The sequence below is a fragment of the Aspergillus ochraceoroseus genome (assembly GCF_002846915.1).
Source record: "Aspergillus ochraceoroseus IBT 24754 chromosome Unknown P175scaffold_4, whole genome shotgun sequence".
Lineage (NCBI taxonomy): Eukaryota > Fungi > Ascomycota > Eurotiomycetes > Eurotiales > Aspergillaceae > Aspergillus > Aspergillus ochraceoroseus.
Window position 1 is genome coordinate 805,125 of NW_024468479.1, and position 17,750 is coordinate 822,874.

The following is a 17,750-nucleotide window of genomic DNA, read 5'->3' on the forward strand; positions in this document are numbered from 1 at the left end:
TAGGTATATCAGGTGGTGAATCAGGGGGGCGGGGGGGGGGGGGGGGGATGTCGTAGGATAAGTGGTTGTGTTTTGCTTTGCAATACTGTATGTATGTATGTATGTATAGTTAATTTATATGTATGCCGGCCAGGCCGAGGACCAAAAAAAAAAAAAAAAATATTAATCTATATTTTTTTTGGGGCAGGTTTTTACGCTCGTATCTCTGAACTTATATACAGATTCTAATGACAGACAGACAGTGCAGCGCTCAACCGCTACATCTACAACAACAGAAACCTCACGGTCTGCGCCTCAACGAACCCAGCATCTCCTGCCAGAATCCCACTGGTGGCTCATGGACACTCAGTTCCTCCTCGTAGGCTGTGATCTCCGGCGCCTGCCAGATCAAATCCACCTCGTAGGGACTGCGCCATTTCGTACGCTTGAGAAGCTTCCACCCGACAAAGAGAACGGGCGCCACAATCACCATGGTATAATAGGTGAAGAATGAATCGACCCTCCACGGCTTGAACGCCGAGTATCCGTAGCAAAGCACCACGCAGACCATCCACGCAAGACCAATGTAGGCGCTGTATGGCTGGAACCAGCCTTTATAGGGGAGCTGGTTCCGGTCGAAGCGCTGGGCGTTGCAGGCGCGGTAGAAGCAGAGATACGTGATCGCCATGATAATGTAGTTGATGATTCCGGCGGCGGTGACCAGATTGATCATCCAGGTGAGGACCTGCGAGGAGCTATTGGAGACCTGCAGGAAGGAGAGGAAGGGGAAGATGATCACGACGCAGAAGCAGTAGATCGGGACGCCGCTCTTGGTGCATTTGCAGAGGAGGCGTGGGGCGCGGCCTTCCAGCGCGAGACTGTGCAGAATTCGGGTTGCGGTGTAGGTGTAGGTGTTTCCAGCAGAGAAGATGGAGGTGATCAGGAGGGCGTTGACGAGATGCGGCAGGCCTTCAATTCCCATGTTCCCCATGGCGATAACATATGGGGAGCCCGAGGCAGAACCAGAACCGCCGCCGTTATTGATCTGAATCTCGACGAGGGTTTTGTCGTTGGATGCCACCACGATACCGCAGCAAAGTGCGCTGCCGATGAAGAATGCACCAAAGCGCCAGTAGACCGTTTTGAATGCGTTCTTGATATACTTGCGGGGGTGTTTGGCTTCCGCGGCAACCATGGAAATGTATTCGGGTCCGACACAGGCAAAGGCCGCAGACCAGACACAGGCAAGAAATCCCTCGAATCGACCAAGCGCACTGGTGCTCAGATATTCGGCAAAGGCCCCGGGGCTGCTGCTCCAGTACCGGAATCCGTAAGCGTCGTGTTGTGGGTTTCCGCCCACCATGGTCACGAAGGTGAACATGAACAACATCAAAATTAGAAGAATTTTCCCGCCCGAGAGCCAAAATTCGGCTTCCCCGTAGGCACGCACCGCTAGAATATTGCAAGCGCTGCCCGGTATATTAGAAAAGAAAGAACCAGTTCCCATATTTATCAAGTAACAGACAGTTAGGGATGCTAGAACTTACGCGTAGAGAACAATACAGGCAGCGCAAACGGCAGCCACGGGGATATCGTCCCTCCAGAATGACAGCACCAGCGAGACAGCAGTAATCTCGAACGGAATCAAGATCGCCTCGTAGAAGAAAAAGTTCCAGCCAGCTGTAAACCCGAGCGCGTCGTCAACCCATTTCCCCGCCAGACGGATGAACCCCCCACTAACGGGCATGTAGGTCGACATCTCCGCGATACAGTTGTTCAGAAGCGCCAGGACACACGAGTAGACCGTGTAGGCTATGAAGAGACTCCCGGGGCCTCCCTTTGCCAGGGCACCGCCAATACTCACAAAAACAGCTGTACCAATCGACCCCCCGATGGCGATTAATTGGATCTGACGGTTTGCGAGTTTGCGGTGCAGATCGATGGAGGCTCCGGCAATGGGGCCGGATTGAACCTCAGAGGCGCCTCCATACGCGGGAAGGGCGTCAGATGTGGCTTTCTCGAAGTATTTTCCTGCACTCATGATGGTGATGATGACGATGATGATCTAGGTTTCTGTATGGCCTGGGATAGGAGGAAACCTGCGTAGTACCGGATATTATTGCTCGTGTTTGGTACGATAGGACCTTGGACTTACCCTTTTTACTTAGTGGATGTATATCCTTGATTGTGGGTAGACCGTATAGCGTACCCTATAGCCTATTAGACATGCAAGTCATGTCAAGACATTCAGCTAAGGGTTGAGTCCTTGTCTGATGGGACTGGCTAACCTCAAGAGGTATGCAAACCCGGGAAGGAGACATTATTATGTTCTTGATTCGCTGGATTCTCCATCTCTCAAGGAATCTCCAGTGTTATCCGTACCACCTCACGCGAGTGTTTGCCCTCCCGCTCCATTACACAATGTTTCTGCGACGCGACAAATCCGACTTGAGCTTTTACTTACCAAAACAAATAATTGATATTTTCATTTCTGTGCTGATTTATATCTCTTGAATCAGGACGCTCATCCGATAAACAACGTAGCCCGAATTTCATTACTCCATCCAGCATCCAGACCCAGCTCCTTCCAGGCAGTCTGGAGATCAATCTCTAGGACTTTTCCTTTCTTTCCTCCGCTTTTCCGGACAGTCTCCCGGGGGATTGCTCTACCCGAGATTGTGACCATGCAATTTTCTTCAATGTCCCATCGAGGCAGATCGGAGATGTAAATTCCAAGAATACCGAGGGCCTTGAGACTAACGTCGAATCGTAGTCGTCCGTTACTTTCGATGCAGATGTCAGACATTAGAAGCGCTGCAATACCGGTCATCTTCCCCAGAAGACCAAGCACGGAGACATATGTCGGCTCGCTTCCACCTTTCAAAGTAAAAGATTGCGTTGGGTAGACAGTAAGGATTTCCCAGCCCTTCGGATCTAGCTTCACGGAGACAACTGCGGAAGAATCGGAGGCGTGCAAGCCCTCAGCGAGCTTGCCACTTGTATGAGCCCGCACTACATACTGGGCATCTGGGTTGTGAACACCAGGGAAATCCGACACGGGGATGATGCACGACTTGGTTGATGAAGCGATGTTGAATAGGCCGATTATCCCGCTTCCTGTGGGCGCACGACCTGTGTATGTGCCCACCCGGAGGATGTGGCCCTCATTGAGGTCGTGGTACATGTCGAGCGTACGTCCTATGATACTAGGTCGGAGGATCACTGTGGTTCCTTGGATGGTCGGGGCCGTGATCTGGTTAATTAAATCGAGATTGTGCTTGCCAGGCACATCTGTAATGTAAACCGGTCCGCCCGAGACACATCGTGCTGCTGCGTGAAAGCCTGCGTATGCGCCAGTGGTCTGGAACATATCCCAGTCCGGAATAACATTGAGATATCTTGTAAAAAGCGCATTGTGGGCATTACAGAATAGGTGCCAGGGATGAGAGCTTTCCACATCAGGAAAGAAGTCGTCCGAATTCCGGACCGGTATGGTAAACTTGTTGGTTGGGAGCAGGGAGTGAAAGATATTCTGGGGGAAAAGTGACATGCAAGAGATGACTTTGGTATCGAAATATCTCGACGAGGAAATGGACCAAGCGTCTTGATAGGAGCTTGTGAATCTCCTCCGGTCCTCGGGGTTTACCAGGAGATCCAGAAAATACTGAGCGTCTGTCTTGACACCGTTAATCCCGGCCGAAGAAAGGAATCTGTAAAAGTCATCATAGAAGCGCTGGACATCTTGCGGGTCAATAGCAAGAACAGGGCTCCGTTTCGCGTCGATATCCTTTCCAGTGCCGGGATTCTTGATTTCCACTTCTTTTGTCTTATACAGAGCAGCCAGCTCGCCTTCCGGGGAGATCCCGTGCCAGTAGCCAAGGAGAGAGTGCCAGACAGCTATAGTGTCGATATTCCGGTTCTCTTCCCGAATCGCATCCACTGTCTTCTTAAGACCATGTGGAAATGCCTTTGGGTTTGCTTCAAATTGCTTCCATGCCCGGTCCCATTGCGCCTTTCCTTCGTTGTCCAGAGTTTGCCAGTTATCGTCCATAATCAGGTTCGTGATATTAATCCCATGTTTTTTAAGCTCGCGGAGAGCAGAGAGAACTTTACCTTCGGTGAGATTCTGTCCTAGACCGTTCCAAGTACAATACGTCAAGCCATCTGCCCAGGTCGAGAGCCACTGTGCTTCTGGATCTTTTTGCGGACATGTTTCCACCACATCCTGTGTAGTATAGGGTCTTACCAACTTACGCGCTTCATAGATGAGAGCACTCATCGCAACTTCAAAATCCTCCGCTGCAGAGGCCAAGATCTGAAAGCGAGCTGATGTTGTGTTGTCGTTTTGAGCCTTCACCAGCACCTCACCGTTCGCCCCGGATCCAAGCACCGTCAGAACGTTGTCTATCCCAGACACCCCGAGAAGAACCACATGGACTCCATCTGTTCGAAGAAATGAGCACAATAGTGCATCTTCATTCAGCTCAAATTTCCCCTTCCCCTGTCTGGGCCCAAGCCATGGAGTCCACATCCGAATCAAGGCAAAGAATCTTGATACTGAAGAAGGGGTTCCCAGCGGAAGGGTCCGCACTACTCCGGGATTACCATCCTCCACAGCATCCACTGAACCGGCAAGATGCCACAGAACCGCTCCGGGCGCCTCACTTTGGCGTGTCTGTATTTCGATCTCGGATGAGAGGTTCTCAAAATATTCAGCAAAGTTCTCTGCTGCTGTCCTTGGCGAGGCAAAAATCAACTCCCCATCGGCGATTCGCGGCTCTTGGTTCACCCAACGCCAATCTGTCTGGGAGGTCTCTCGGAACCGCACTGTAAATTGAAACTGCCCAGCACAAGAGGGTCGAACAATCTCGTCCGAGAAAGCTTGACGCGAGTTAGGTGCTTGATCTCCATTTAAGAGCGGCACCGCGTCGGAAACGCATTTTGGGAGAGGAAGCGCAGTCCACTCGGGAACCCCAATGTTATGCCAGATCTGGACTTCCCAGTCTTCACGGTCCGATTCCAGCACGACGGTGAATCGAAGCTTCACACGAAATTCATAATCAGATACGAAAATTGAGCGGCGTAGAATGACCTACCGGGGTATTTTTTGCGCAGGTAACCTGGCCGAGAGGCGGATAACAGGTCACTTGGGGAACGGAATCCTCCATCCCTACCAAGCGCCTAAAAGCGCTGGTGATGCTCTTCATTGCAAATCAATTCTAGGACATGTGCACTCCTGCCGGGGATCACTGCTGACGATAAGAGAGAAGTGACGGATAGATAGTATACGATAGAAAGAAAGAGATGATGGATTATTAAAAGGAAGGCGTCTGATGCGCGATGAGTTGGAGCTGGTCAAAGAGTCGGTGACGGCGATTAACAACAGGAATACGAGGCTTGGGCTGCAAGAGGAGCAATTTCATCACCAATTGTAAGGAACAATTGCCAACCTGGAGCGTAATCTCGTTTACTGAACGCGAGTTAACTGTGATGTTGAGGACACAATAATTCGACTGGAAAAGACTCGAGAGAAACCCCGCCTCGAATTTCACGTGCTTACATCTATAGAGAGAGAGAACCACATTGAACTGCAACTCTACCTCGATAATATGAAAAGCTCAACCACTATCTTCAAGATGATCTATGTTTTTTCTGATATCAGATTTAGCTAATTTGCTCCTAGCAAGGAAAACTCCTCGTATGAGATACTGTTATGTATCAGGCTGAGAATATCCGGCCCAAGACTGCTATACGTATACTTCAAGCACGGTTGGCCTCTTTTTTTTTTTCTCTTCTGTTGTGAGTCCATACATGATCCCTTTCTAAGTATGTACGAGTACTAAAGAGAGATGAACTAGTCAATCTTGATGGCTAGTTTTCCGAAATGCTTCTGAGCCCACTAGTCCAAATCATCAGTATGCGGGCTTCATCCTCGAGAAAAGACAAACTCACCAGATACTCATATGCCTCTCTGAGTTTCCCAAGAGGAAACACCTGGCTATCCACCACGGGATGAATATTATTTGCTTCAACCGCCCTGACCATATCGTTCATCAAATCTTTGCCTCCCACGTAGACACCTCGCACAGTGCAAATGTTGGTGAGTGAGTCCAGGATGCTAGGCTGGTCCTTAGGATCGACTCCTCCCAGGAATCCAATGACGCTAATAATGCCTTCATACTTGATGCACTTGAAACTCTGCGCTAGGGTGGCGGCGCCTCCAACCTCGATAATGTGATCAACACCAGCGTTATCCGGTGTCAGACTCCGAGCAATCTCGCCCCAGTTCGGCTGGGTTTTGTAGTTGATAACGTAGTCGGCACCGAGTTCCTTGAGCTTCGTCGCTTTTTGATCTGAAGAGGTTGTCGCAATCACGGTTGCACCGGCGGCTTTGGCAAACTATACATAACATACAGTTTTAATATATGCGTATCTTCAACCCCTCCTCAATCATGTGGGGGGGAAACATACCTGCAACGCAAACATACTCACGCCTCCAGTCCCCTGTACCAAAACCGTCTGGCCGGGCTTCAGCGGCTTCAATCCATACAACGCATTCCAGCTCGTAAGACCGGCGCAAGTCAAGGTACTCGATTCCAGGAAGTTCAAGTTCCGAGGACACCGGACGACTCCGTTCTCATTAAACACCCCGTACTGGCGGAGGGTGCCGTCAATCACACCCCCGAGACCCGAATTGCTTGCCGCCGCGTCGATTGGACCGTACTGGTGGAGCTGGTTGAAGAGGGTGACTACCGTGTCGCCCGTCTTGAACTGGCTGACTTTCGATCCAACTTCAATCACCTCCCCGGCGCCGTCAGAACCGGGGACAACGGGGAGGCTGAGTGGGAATGGGTACATTCCCTGCGTAGGTTCACCGGTTTTAGATTACTTTAGTTCATTCGAGCTAACGGGGATAGTAGTTTTAACCAACCTGTGGAATGATGACATCGCGGTAATTGAGCGAGGCAGCATGCAACTTCACGAGTACTTCGTTCTCGCCGACCTTGGGGACAGGCGCATCGGTATACTTGAGGCCGTCGAAGCCGCTCTCTGCGTCGATGACGGTCCACTGCTTCATCGTTGCGGACGCCATCCTGTTGAAGTTAATTATAAATCGAGGGAAAACACAGAGCTGCGGGTTAGAGGGGAGGGTTCCTATATAGCATATATAGTGAAATCATTTCCCGATTGCTAAGCAGAGCTTCAAAATCTGCACACAACACGCGATCCCGGAGACTTAGTCGGGGGGGGGGGGGTTCGGGTAGTTAACTACTCCGTAATAACATAATGAAGCTCCACTTGTCGATGAAGATTTTTTTTTTTTTCGGGCCCAGGATCTGCAGACAGCAAGGTTGAACTGAACCATCGTCATGACACCTATCGGATCTTGCGGGTAATCAGGTAAGTTCACGAATTGATTGCAAGTATGGATTATGCGATGCGGTCCAGGGAAACCTGGTCAAGTCCCGTCATTTACTTCAACTTTATCAAGTATTCAACCAGGGTACTCCTCCGTACTACTACAGCAAATGAATCGAAAATTAGCTTCATTATTGGGTAATTATAGAGTTAAGCGCAGAGGCTTTGCATTAGATATGAAGTTTCATGGACAGGTTGTATTATACATGCGTGAAAGTAAAGACTCCAAACCCCTTCCTTGAATGAGAAATAAAATGAAGAGAACGTAATTCAAGAGAGTGATGTGATGGCTATTTTATATGATGATGATATATGCTTCAAAGGGATCGTATCGGGTGAGATGTACGAGGATGAATGACACCATGTAATCGTTAAGGTCTCAAACCCCCAAGGGTGTTATATATATATGTATATATGCAAAGCTCTTGTTTTTTTGTCTAAGGCTTCGAAAGTTGTTCCTTTCGGAAGAAGAGTAAGAATCCGCCACTGGAAACAAGAGCATGGTTAGAAAAACAAAATGTGTCTCAACTTCGTGTTTGGGGATGGTGATGACTTACCAGATGAGCAGCTGACAGAAAAGAGCAACCCAGAACCAGCCATTTTGGACGGCGCTTACGCCCTTGGTTGGGTCTGGAGAGATTGGGCCCGGTCCGATACTATTGGGACCAAAACCCCTGGCACAGATGGTTGCAATAGAGCCGATGACTTGGGAGGCAATCAAAGTGAACAACATATGCATGCGGGTCAATGTCTGCAGAAGGATGATACCGAATCCGAGACCCTGGATGGAGTCCAGAACTCCGAGCCAGAGCCAGAGACTGCGCGATACCAATGCGCCGCTAGTCAAGCCACCAGATACCCAGGGAAGATAGTAGCCAATGCCAGAGACGCCCCACCAGATCTGGATAAACCGAGGAGCACCCAGACCACAGGCCAGCACGGGCAGAAACCAGCTGTGCTCTTTGGAGAACCTGCTAACGATGAAGAGGAAAAGAACCCACACAACGCCAAAGAACACGATACAGAGGATGACGATTTGCCAGGCGTGGGTATGAGAGGACGTCCACAAAACTGGTGAGGTAGAAGCTAAGTTAGCCCCCCCCAAAGTAACGAAGAGTATGAATGAAATGGGTTGAGGATGAAGAAGACTTACAGCTCCAATTTCGGCCGTACGGGGCGCTCAAGAAGAAATTTTGCAGAATGACCGCCACGAAGTTCCAAAGGACAATCTTCCTGCGCAGCAGCGACACATAAAATGAAGGCACTTTGCCCGGCTTTTGACGATAATAGTTGGGAAGGCCGAAAATCAGGAGCAATCCAATGCCGCAAAGGAAGGCAGCGATAGGATAACAAATCGCCCTAGAAGCTAGTTAGCCACTGATACAACAAACAGAAATGGGATACATACGTCATCTTCCAAGTATTGGAGATATTGGTTGCATCAGTCAAAAGGCCTGCATTGGAAGCCTTCGTAAGAGTCGAGCCCCAGTACCAGAGCGCAATAATGTATGCTTGCTGGATACCCTGGATGACACAGGCACGGAAGATCCATTTTTTGACAGGCGCACCACCCTCGTCACCAAAGTTCAAGGCGAAAAAGACAGATCCACTAGCTGAGGCGGCGGCGTAGAAGCCACTTCCTACATTCTGGATCCACCCCCGAGAGAAGGAGTCCGTCTCCCAGTGCGCAGAGCCAATGAAAAGGAAAGCTATTCCGTAGAGAAACCATGGGACAGAAAGACACACAATCGACTGGAAGTAGCGGAAAACAAGCCACCAGCAGATGGAGGCAATTGCGTACGTTGTCGCAATACCATAGAGCTTGTCTGCGGTTTCACCAACTTCACCGGTCAACAGCGTAATTTGGTACGAATTGGCAGCGATAATCTGGCCTAGGGCAAGGAATACGGTGTACACTGGCCAGTCTCCTACTTTAATCTGCATCCACTTCTTCAGTCCAGTCGGGGGCACGTAGTCCTTGCCCAGGAGGAACTCATCGTCAGTCTCATCATCCTCTTGATATTCACTGCCGGCGACATGGGAGGCCGCATCGTCGTTATAGAATGACATTGCCGGTGACTCGTTGTTCTTTCCACGGAAAATCGAGGGTGTGGGCGATTTGTGGCGGCCCAGTCGTGCATCACGGAAACGGTCAAACCATTGTCTTTCACTCTTGATGAGGTATTCTTCGATACAGAGCTGCGACTCGGAGTTGGCCCCATTGAGACCCTCGAGTTTGGTTTTGAAAGTATTGTAGTATTCCCCGTGACTATCGGTAAAGAATGGATCAACCTTTTGGAGCTTGAAGTCCTTCTTATTTCCAACGACGGATTCAAGCGAGAGCACGGATGCACTGCTCAGCCGATTTCCAGGATCCATCAGGGGTCGGGGCGGCGCAAGGAGGGACTGCTCTGGGCCTGGGGGAGTACTGGGACTGACGGGAGGTCTGATAGATCGAGGATGCAAGGAATCTTGACCGGTAGGCGTACCAGGGGCAGGGATGGCATGAACACCGGGCTTCATGATGCTGGAGTGTCCTCTACGACCCTCCTCCGCCTGGGCCGCAGTGATAGTATACTCATCGTCCCCAAAAGAACTGTGGCCAGTATCGTCATCGCTGTCTTCTTCGGACTCGGATTCCACCTCGTCGTTCTCGGGAATCTGATCACCCTGCTGTCGCGGGCGACCACGGCGCTCGAAATGACCGGGACCGCTGCGCACACCCAGAGAAAGTGATCTACTCAAACCTGATTTTGGTTTCTCAGTCCCGCTAGGGCTAGGATCGCGGCTGTAAATAGTCTTGTTCTGGTTACCCATCTCGGCCACGACATCCAAGTTGGAATAGCTGCTCTCTCTAGAGTGGGGCATGCCCGGGATGCCCCCCGGTGACATGAGCGGACTCATGGGCGGGGTGACAGATGCCATGATTCCGGAGGGACTCGAGGGTCGGTCATGAACCTTATTATTCCGTTTGTGGTGAATTTGGATGGCCGTTGTTTGGAGGATCTCCAAGTCTTCAACCCACTGTGCAACAGGGAAACGTTGCTTAGCGGACCTCGCCCGCATCATAGCACGAGTTTCAGTTTTAGAGCTAAGGGCAGCTTGGATTGCCAGCTTGAACTGGTAGATCAAGTGGGATGTTGATGTTGATTCAACATTATACCACCAACCAGGCATTTGTCCCAGGCCACCAACGCGTGCACCAATACCCAGCGCACCCTTACGTCCGAATTCCACAGCCACGAGACCAAATGGCTCATCGCGAGAAGGAATCAGGGCAAATTCAGCACCGGAAAAGATGTAAGGAGGCAGAGCGGTAAATTCAGGCCTGGAAAAGACACGTCCTGGATAGACCTTCATCATCTGCTCTAGCTTCAATGCTGCAAATTTGCCGTACAAGTCAATAACAGGGCCGACACAGATTAGCTGGACATTAGGGCGGGCTTCTAGCACCGCAGGCATCACATCAGCAATAAGGTCCACGCCTTTCTGCATAGACCAACGACCAACAAAGACCAGGAGATCTGCATCTGGATTCTGCTCGAGACCAGCCCATTCCTGGGCTTGTCGCTTCAATTCAGTTCGTCCAGCCTCAAAATTAGGGTCTACAGTAATATCATTTTCCTTGGGAATTTCCTTGGACCATTCTCCAATATCAGATGGATCTGGGTTAGGCAAGTTACCAACCTTCCGCAGACCCCAGAAAATAGGATAACGTGCGTAGGATCGTTTTCCGTACTTCTTGGAGACACCGACTGCGCCAAAGCCTTGCTGGTGCACCCGCAAGTAACTAGCGCCTGCGTGCAAAAGGTTGAAAACCTCACCAAATTGAACATAGCGCCTGACGGTCTCCAGTTCAAGGTTAAAAACAGAGCAAACCTCGTCCTTTTCTTGCTGGGTTCGCATCGGCCAAAGACCCTGGAACTCAGCGTTGTGAAGTGACAGACAAGCAGGAATAGTGCCAGGTAGTAAATAGAGAGGTGCTAGGGACCCGTGATAATCATTGATATGGTAGAGATCAATGGGGAATCGTTTGATTGTCTCAGCAATACATTGATTCCATGCCGAATAGTAAATTGCGCTGTCCAGGTCATCCATGCGAGCAGGGTACGGTTCTGTTTTAGACTGCTGACGGAAAACAGGAGCATCCAGTAGGACGTAGGTGATATTATTCAACACGTGATACTGGACTTCCACTTGATACGCACTACCCAGGATAGTAACTGTCATAGGTTCTGCAACTTTGTCCACAGGGTAATCAACGCCGCCAACGCAAGGCACGACCCAGATAAGATCTTGGTGGCCAAGCGTCTTGCCCATGAGTTGTGCCATGACTCCAAGACCACCGATTTTGATCTTGATGGCCCAATCCTCAATGTCGTACTCCATGGTTGCAATCAGGACCATTCGTCTCTTGCCTCCTGTTGCAGCACCCAGTGCGGTAGTGCTTTGCAAAAACCCAGACTTGTTGGCGAGCCGCATAAGTGGGTTGGAGTGCTCCTCTCCATCGGTAGCCCGTGTGCGCTTGAGTCGCCGGCGCAGGACCAGGGGGATTGCGTTGTGTTTCTCGCTGACGCCCTTCTGGTTAAAGGCAACTTTGTAAAATGATTTCATGAAGAGGTAGACACAGGCCGCTCCAGTCAAGAGTGGTAGAATCCAGAAGAGCACGAACATGGCAATTTGAATGTTCTCGTGGCCAATTGGAATCAGGTGGTAGCTGAGAGTGCCGTCATTGATGTAAAACTTCCACGAAATGTAGGGGCGCGGCGGCGTATCGGTGATGTTGATGACGGTGGCCGACAGCGACGACGGAGGCATGCGATCAAGAACATTGTCGTCGTCAACGTCACCCAGAACCCAGCTTTGATCGGGTTTACCATCGGGGTTTATACCCCAGATATTGAGCTGGGCGATGGCGGGCCATTCGGAGGTAAAATGGTACTTCCAGTAGCTATCAACCGTGTCCAGCTCAATCTTGTTGTCCAGACCTCGATCATATCCATATTGATTATAGGGCCCATTCAGGTGGACATGGGGGAAGCGGCGGGGCACTTTAGATTCCCAGTTAACATCGCCTTCTTGGACATAATCGCTACTTCCCGTCCACCGACTCCAATACTCGACACGGACATGCTTTCCCTTCCATTCCTGCTGCTTAGTGCCAGACCACGGCAGCTCATCAATCGTGACGTTTCCGCCTTTGTATGGCAGCCAGTTCGAGAACGTACTTCCCCAGTTGGTAGAGTAGCGATATTGGTCTGCGCCGGCAGCATGGTGCTGGATGAAGAGGGTCTGGTTCTCAGAATATTGATGAAGCAAACTAGTCGAGTAGTTGGCGGACGTGAACACCATAGGGTTATCGACTTGACCGATGCGGAACAGGAAATGATCCACTGAATTTGTGGTTGCATTTCCATTGGCGTTGCTCACGTTGTTCAGGGTCAACCGATGGACTCCGTTGTACACGCCCGTCAAGTTAGCGGACCAAAGCCATGTGCTTGGGATCTGACCTGTCCATGACACCTGGGTCGGTGAAATTGAGGTACAGTTTACCGTGCTTGTATCCAGTGTGGGGGTTTTCCCAATTTCGGTTGACGAGTTGAGCGAGAGTGCTTTGGTCACTGAATCACAATCCATCTCCTCCGAAAAATAAAATCCGATTTTCACGCTTTCAAAGGCGTTCGGGGCAACAGTTGATCGGACTGGGAAATCGTGTCCTGGGGTAAAATGGGTGATCATAGGCCGGTGCTTGATAAACATATTATGAGGAACATATGCGCGAAACTCATACGCCTTTAATGTTAGGTTGGGATAGCAACCATTAAACTCAGTCGACCCATTAAAATGAAGCTTTTGAGGCGAATCAATCAGCTCGAGCTCATCATAGGGGTAGAAAAGATTCTTGACGCGTGTTCCGGTTGGGAATGGCGAGATGAAGGCGGTTTTATTATCGCTGCAGTCGAATTTATATTCCATAGTTCGGTTCACATTTTGATAAACAAGCCACACAGGTTGGTTAGCTGCATTGGATCCAAAGTTTTGCACGTTACTATTAAGATCGCGAACAACTGACCACATGCCAGTCTCAGTATCAGTGGTGTTCGAACCAGGGTAGCGTACTTCCACCGTGGATTTGGAAAGGTTCACCAGAGAATAGCCATCATTTAAAATTGGAAACTGCTCTCGCATCTGGTACATATGCTTGATGATGTTCCTTAATGGGTGGGAAGGGTCTCGATGATCATATGCAACACTTTCATCATGGCAGCCCTGACGTCCCGCCTCAATAGGCCAGTGGTAGTACTGCGACGAGCTTAGAGCAAAGCATCCGTGGGTTCTCCATGCAGTCGCGGGAGACATAGCTTGTCGTCCATAGATATAATTAGTAGCAGTAGCATCTAAAACATAGAACGCCTGCTCCTCGCCCCAGAGGAGCAGGGGGATGCCGGGCATGAGGAGGGTAGTAATAAACAAGCCTAATAGCTGTCTCTCAACCCCATACTGAATGGTTGGCCATCGAAACACATCCTGGTTGGTGACACCGTACATGTGTCTGGGATCAAACTTGCCAGTATTTGCGTTGACCAAGTCATTTGTTACCACCATCTGACCCCAGGCATCCACGAAGTCGACGGGCACATCAAATCCAGCAGATAGCTGGCCATCCATTCCCAGAAACCTGGTAAGGGCACGATACGTGGAGTAATGAAATGCTGCACCATCAATAGCTTCTTGTCCCGTTTCACGCAGGAAGTATTGGGGATCTGAGGTATTTGTTAAACTGATTGCGTCAGCCGACGAAGGCTGCTGGTTTGGCTGTCTGCCACGACCAAGATAGATCGATCCAAATGTATTGCCTCCGGTAATTTCACCACTAATAAAGAAGTTCTCTTTGCCCACTTTGCGAGCGCATTCACGGTATGCATGGGACATATCTCCTAGCGCATCGACAGTCGCCTGGGTTGCCTTATCATATCGGAACCCATCGATATCCAAAGAGGCGATGATGGTACAGGAGTGGCGAATCAGCCTTTCTCGAACAGTAGGATGCCACTCTCGTAAACGATCCTGCACCGAGGCGAATTTGGCGAGTTGACGTTTCCAGTCTGGCCACACACCAAAAGCTTCCACGTCACCGTATTGGTCGAAGTCACTATCGTAGCATCCAACAAGGCCAGAGATCAAGGATTCATTGACCGGATACCCATTCTCGTACCAGAACCTGGGGTAGTCACAAGTCTCGTTGTATGTGTTTCCGATACGAAAATCCACATACTGACGGCTCGTCTTCCAGAGAGTTCTATATTCCTTTTCCGAGAATGGTGTGGTTGAGTTTAGGTGACCTTCGAATCCGATCAAATCGCCCATGCTAGAATCCAAAAAAAAAAAAGGTAAGCCTTCCCTCCCCTTATTGGACATGTGAACAGAAGTACTCACGTAGCAATTGTGTTATCGAAAACGACATACATGCCGCGCTTATGGATTTCAGTAATTGCGTCTCGCCATCCCTGAAGAGTCCCGAAATGGTGGTCTAGAAGGGTGGTATCTAGAGCCGAATAACCATCCGAACCCCACGGCTGATTTAACAACGCCGTTCCTGCGAGATACAGACCCTATACAGGCAGTCAGTATCGTTTCCTGTTGTGTAGGCGGATAGTAGGCGGACCTTGATTCCCATTCCCTGTAGATAATCCAACGTGTCTACCAAGCCCTTCACATCACCACCGTGGCGCATTTGGTTGGAGTTGAGGTCATGCTCGAACAAGGTTCCATTGGCATTGTCATTTGTCGGGTCTCCATTGACAAATCGGTCCAGAAACAGTGTGTAGAATGGAAAACGCCAGTTGTCGGGAGAGGGGAAGTATTGCCCTTGATGGTTGGGCCATTCCCCCCAGTACTCCGCCGGGTTTGTCGCAGTCTTGTTCTCGTTGAGGTTATAATCGACCCACGCTTCATCGTATGGCCAACATATCGACGTGACTGCGAAGAGTGCTATCAACCCTCCCGAGGAAAGTCTCCACCTCATAGTGGATGGTCGGTCGATGAGCGCACAGTGTCTGCCGCGTCTGTGGCAACAGTTCGCGAAGTGAAGGAGGGGGATGCGATGCCGTTCGAAAATAAGGATTAGTATCCCATCAAGCCTCCTCCTGTATCAGTGCCGGCAGACCAGCTCGTGAGTGTTTTCTCTCTCTCTTTCTTTCTTTCCAGTTCCGTCGTGGGTTATTAAGGTCTATCTATCACAAAACGCAGGGAACAGATGGGAGGCGTAAAAAAAAACAAAGACTGGCTGATTTGCTGAAATCGAGAAGAGAGCAAGAAAGCACCAAAACCTAGCGAGCGAATAAGAGTAACGAATGAAAGGGGGAAAAGGTGGAAATCGAACAAACAGCAAGAGGAAGAAGGAGAGGATGGAGGAGAGTCTAATCGAGTGACATCCAGGGCTGAGATTCTGATCAAAAGTAAATGTCGGGGATATCAAGTCAGCCTAACTATTTGAGAGGATGTGCTAATAATAACATCATATTATTACTTTCCTCGTATTATGCGAAGTCCGTTTTATTTTTATTTTGGTTTATTTATTTGGTATTTATTTTAAACGTTCTTATTATTCCTACTATTACCAATGCCGCAAAGTGCTTCTCCTAGGACGAACCTCTAACCTCTTACTATCCGCTTGAGGCTGACCAGCCCAACTTTCCTCCACTTTGATTTGATCCATGGAGTGTGTCCACTTGGTGTCTCTCTTTCTTCCCGTTGTTGTATCTTTCTTTGCTTTGTTCTTCTCTTCTTTCAAGACAATCCCAGGTACAGTACGATGTGAGTACCATCTGCATCAAACCCTGCACGGAACAGTCTTGACCCTGGCCTAGGGCAACCGTGGATTTGCAGCAAATGGGAGATCCGGTAGAGGCTCGTATTGTTATCGGAAGCAGAAAAGTCTGGTTCTTTTTTGGTCTGAGACCATTGGGTGGAGTAACAACTGGCCTATCTCTGGAACAGTGGGAAAAATCTGGATACAAGTGAAGTCTGGAGCCTCTTCCCCCCTAATCCTGGCCTGGTGTCTTTCTTTTTTTTTTTCATTTTTTCCCCCGTCACTACTCCGTATCCATGTCTATTACGGAGTACTACAGAGTACTACGGAGAAGACTTGTCTTGACTGGTATCTACCGCACTGGCCTGCTAGCTCGCGGGTGTAACCCGAATCCGGGAATAAATTGAAAGATGATACCCTGTAGATAGATAAGCTAGATCACCTCATCCTTTACATCGTACTCCTAAAGGTCCTGCCTGTCCTGCGTCCATGAGGGTCGAGAGAGAGGGAGAGAGAGAAGATGCCCGGGATGACCATTCCGTACCCATGAAAGGGCATTTAAAATTAAATGCAACCATGGTCAATACGAGACTCGCCAAATGGATCCTATCTTCCAATAAGACAACTGTATTTATTGCCGTTGTCAGATACAAGCAAAAGGCGTCCCAGTACAGGTTTCACTCGTTATCCCGAGAACCATGGAACAAAAACACTAGCCCTAAGGACACTAGTAAAATGTAAATAAATAGCAGCGGATCGCACAGCAGAACCGAAGTGGGCCAGCCGCCACAAACCCCAATAAGGATGACTTTATTGGTGAATCTTTTGAATCTTATCTGTGTCCTTTTACTTTCTTGGCCAGGACTGGGGACTCTGGGCGAGGATGATGCTATACCAGGGTTCCCGTGGACAGGTATCGGTATGTTGGCATCCACGAATTCCCTGGGACCAGAAAAAATAAATATAAAAACAGTTGACACAGAAAGAAAAGAAATATTTAAATCCCAAAGGGACCCTGCCAATCAACGCCCTAAATCACTCGGCCGCATCATATTCTAATCTATTCTCTTGTCTTACTTGTGCGTTAGTGGCGGACCCACGCTGCTAACCCTAAGAAGTTGTCCTCCCTTCCATTGAACATACGACAAGATCTCTGCTTCTGTACGGAGTGCGGACTCCTCGTACTATCTGCTATCTAAGATCCAGAAGACTCAAACTTGACCAGTCAGACGACGGTGGCTCCCCCCCTTTTTTTTTTCTCGCATCTCTTTGTGCAGTCGCCACTATACCAATTCCAACCAGGAAATTTTCTTGGGCAACAGACAGAATTTTCCCACCCCAATAGTAAATTTAAAGTAATTCCTGGTCATGATGGAAATTCAGGGAAAACGGACAGACATTCGGGAGGACTCAGTCAGTGCCCTTATATTAGTAACGATCAAGACCTCATACCGTGCCGGAGAGACCTGAGATTTAGCCTGAGACTTGACTCCGACGCTTCCGGCAGGCCCAGAGTGCATGTCAAAATCTCTATCGTCAT

At 49.5% G+C, this 17,750-nt stretch overlaps 4 protein-coding genes across 4 annotated transcripts; all 4 read right to left on the bottom strand.

Annotated features, from left to right (window-relative positions):
• Window positions 1–162: 162 nt before the first annotated feature.
• Window positions 163–2,270, bottom strand: P175DRAFT_0228768 (uncharacterized protein). Its single transcript, XM_040892643.1, has 3 exons — window positions 2,268–2,270; window positions 1,527–2,189; window positions 163–1,448 (listed from the first exon to the last, which is right to left on the bottom strand). The coding sequence occupies exons 2-3, from the start codon at window positions 2,018–2,020 to the stop codon at window positions 281–283; spliced, it is 1,662 nt and encodes a 553-aa protein (XP_040752118.1). The 5' UTR covers window positions 2,021–2,189; window positions 2,268–2,270; the 3' UTR covers window positions 163–280.
• Window positions 2,135–4,788, bottom strand: P175DRAFT_0228750 (putative raffinose synthase protein Sip1). The gene is made up of 2 exons (XM_040892642.1): window positions 2,444–4,788; window positions 2,135–2,189 (listed from the first exon to the last, which is right to left on the bottom strand). The coding sequence occupies exon 1, from the start codon at window positions 4,508–4,510 to the stop codon at window positions 2,504–2,506; it is 2,007 nt and encodes a 668-aa protein (XP_040752119.1). The 5' UTR covers window positions 4,511–4,788; the 3' UTR covers window positions 2,135–2,189; window positions 2,444–2,503.
• A 776-nt stretch (window positions 4,789–5,564) lies between these two features.
• On the bottom strand, window positions 5,565–7,103 carry P175DRAFT_0458355 (zinc-dependent alcohol dehydrogenase family protein). Its single transcript, XM_040894675.1, has 4 exons — window positions 6,911–7,103; window positions 6,451–6,840; window positions 5,932–6,378; window positions 5,565–5,878 (listed from the first exon to the last, which is right to left on the bottom strand). The coding sequence occupies exons 1-4, from the start codon at window positions 7,070–7,072 to the stop codon at window positions 5,834–5,836; spliced, it is 1,044 nt and encodes a 347-aa protein (XP_040752120.1). The 5' UTR covers window positions 7,073–7,103; the 3' UTR covers window positions 5,565–5,833.
• A 590-nt stretch (window positions 7,104–7,693) lies between these two features.
• Window positions 7,694–15,899, bottom strand: ags1 (alpha-1,3-glucan synthase Ags1). The gene is made up of 6 exons (XM_040897149.1): window positions 15,065–15,899; window positions 14,836–15,011; window positions 8,807–14,767; window positions 8,552–8,757; window positions 7,956–8,469; window positions 7,694–7,884 (listed from the first exon to the last, which is right to left on the bottom strand). Exons 1-6 carry the CDS (start codon window positions 15,422–15,424, stop codon window positions 7,836–7,838), a joined length of 7,266 nt encoding a protein of 2,421 aa, XP_040752121.1. The 5' UTR covers window positions 15,425–15,899; the 3' UTR covers window positions 7,694–7,835.
• Between the last annotated feature and the right edge of the window lie 1,851 nt (window positions 15,900–17,750).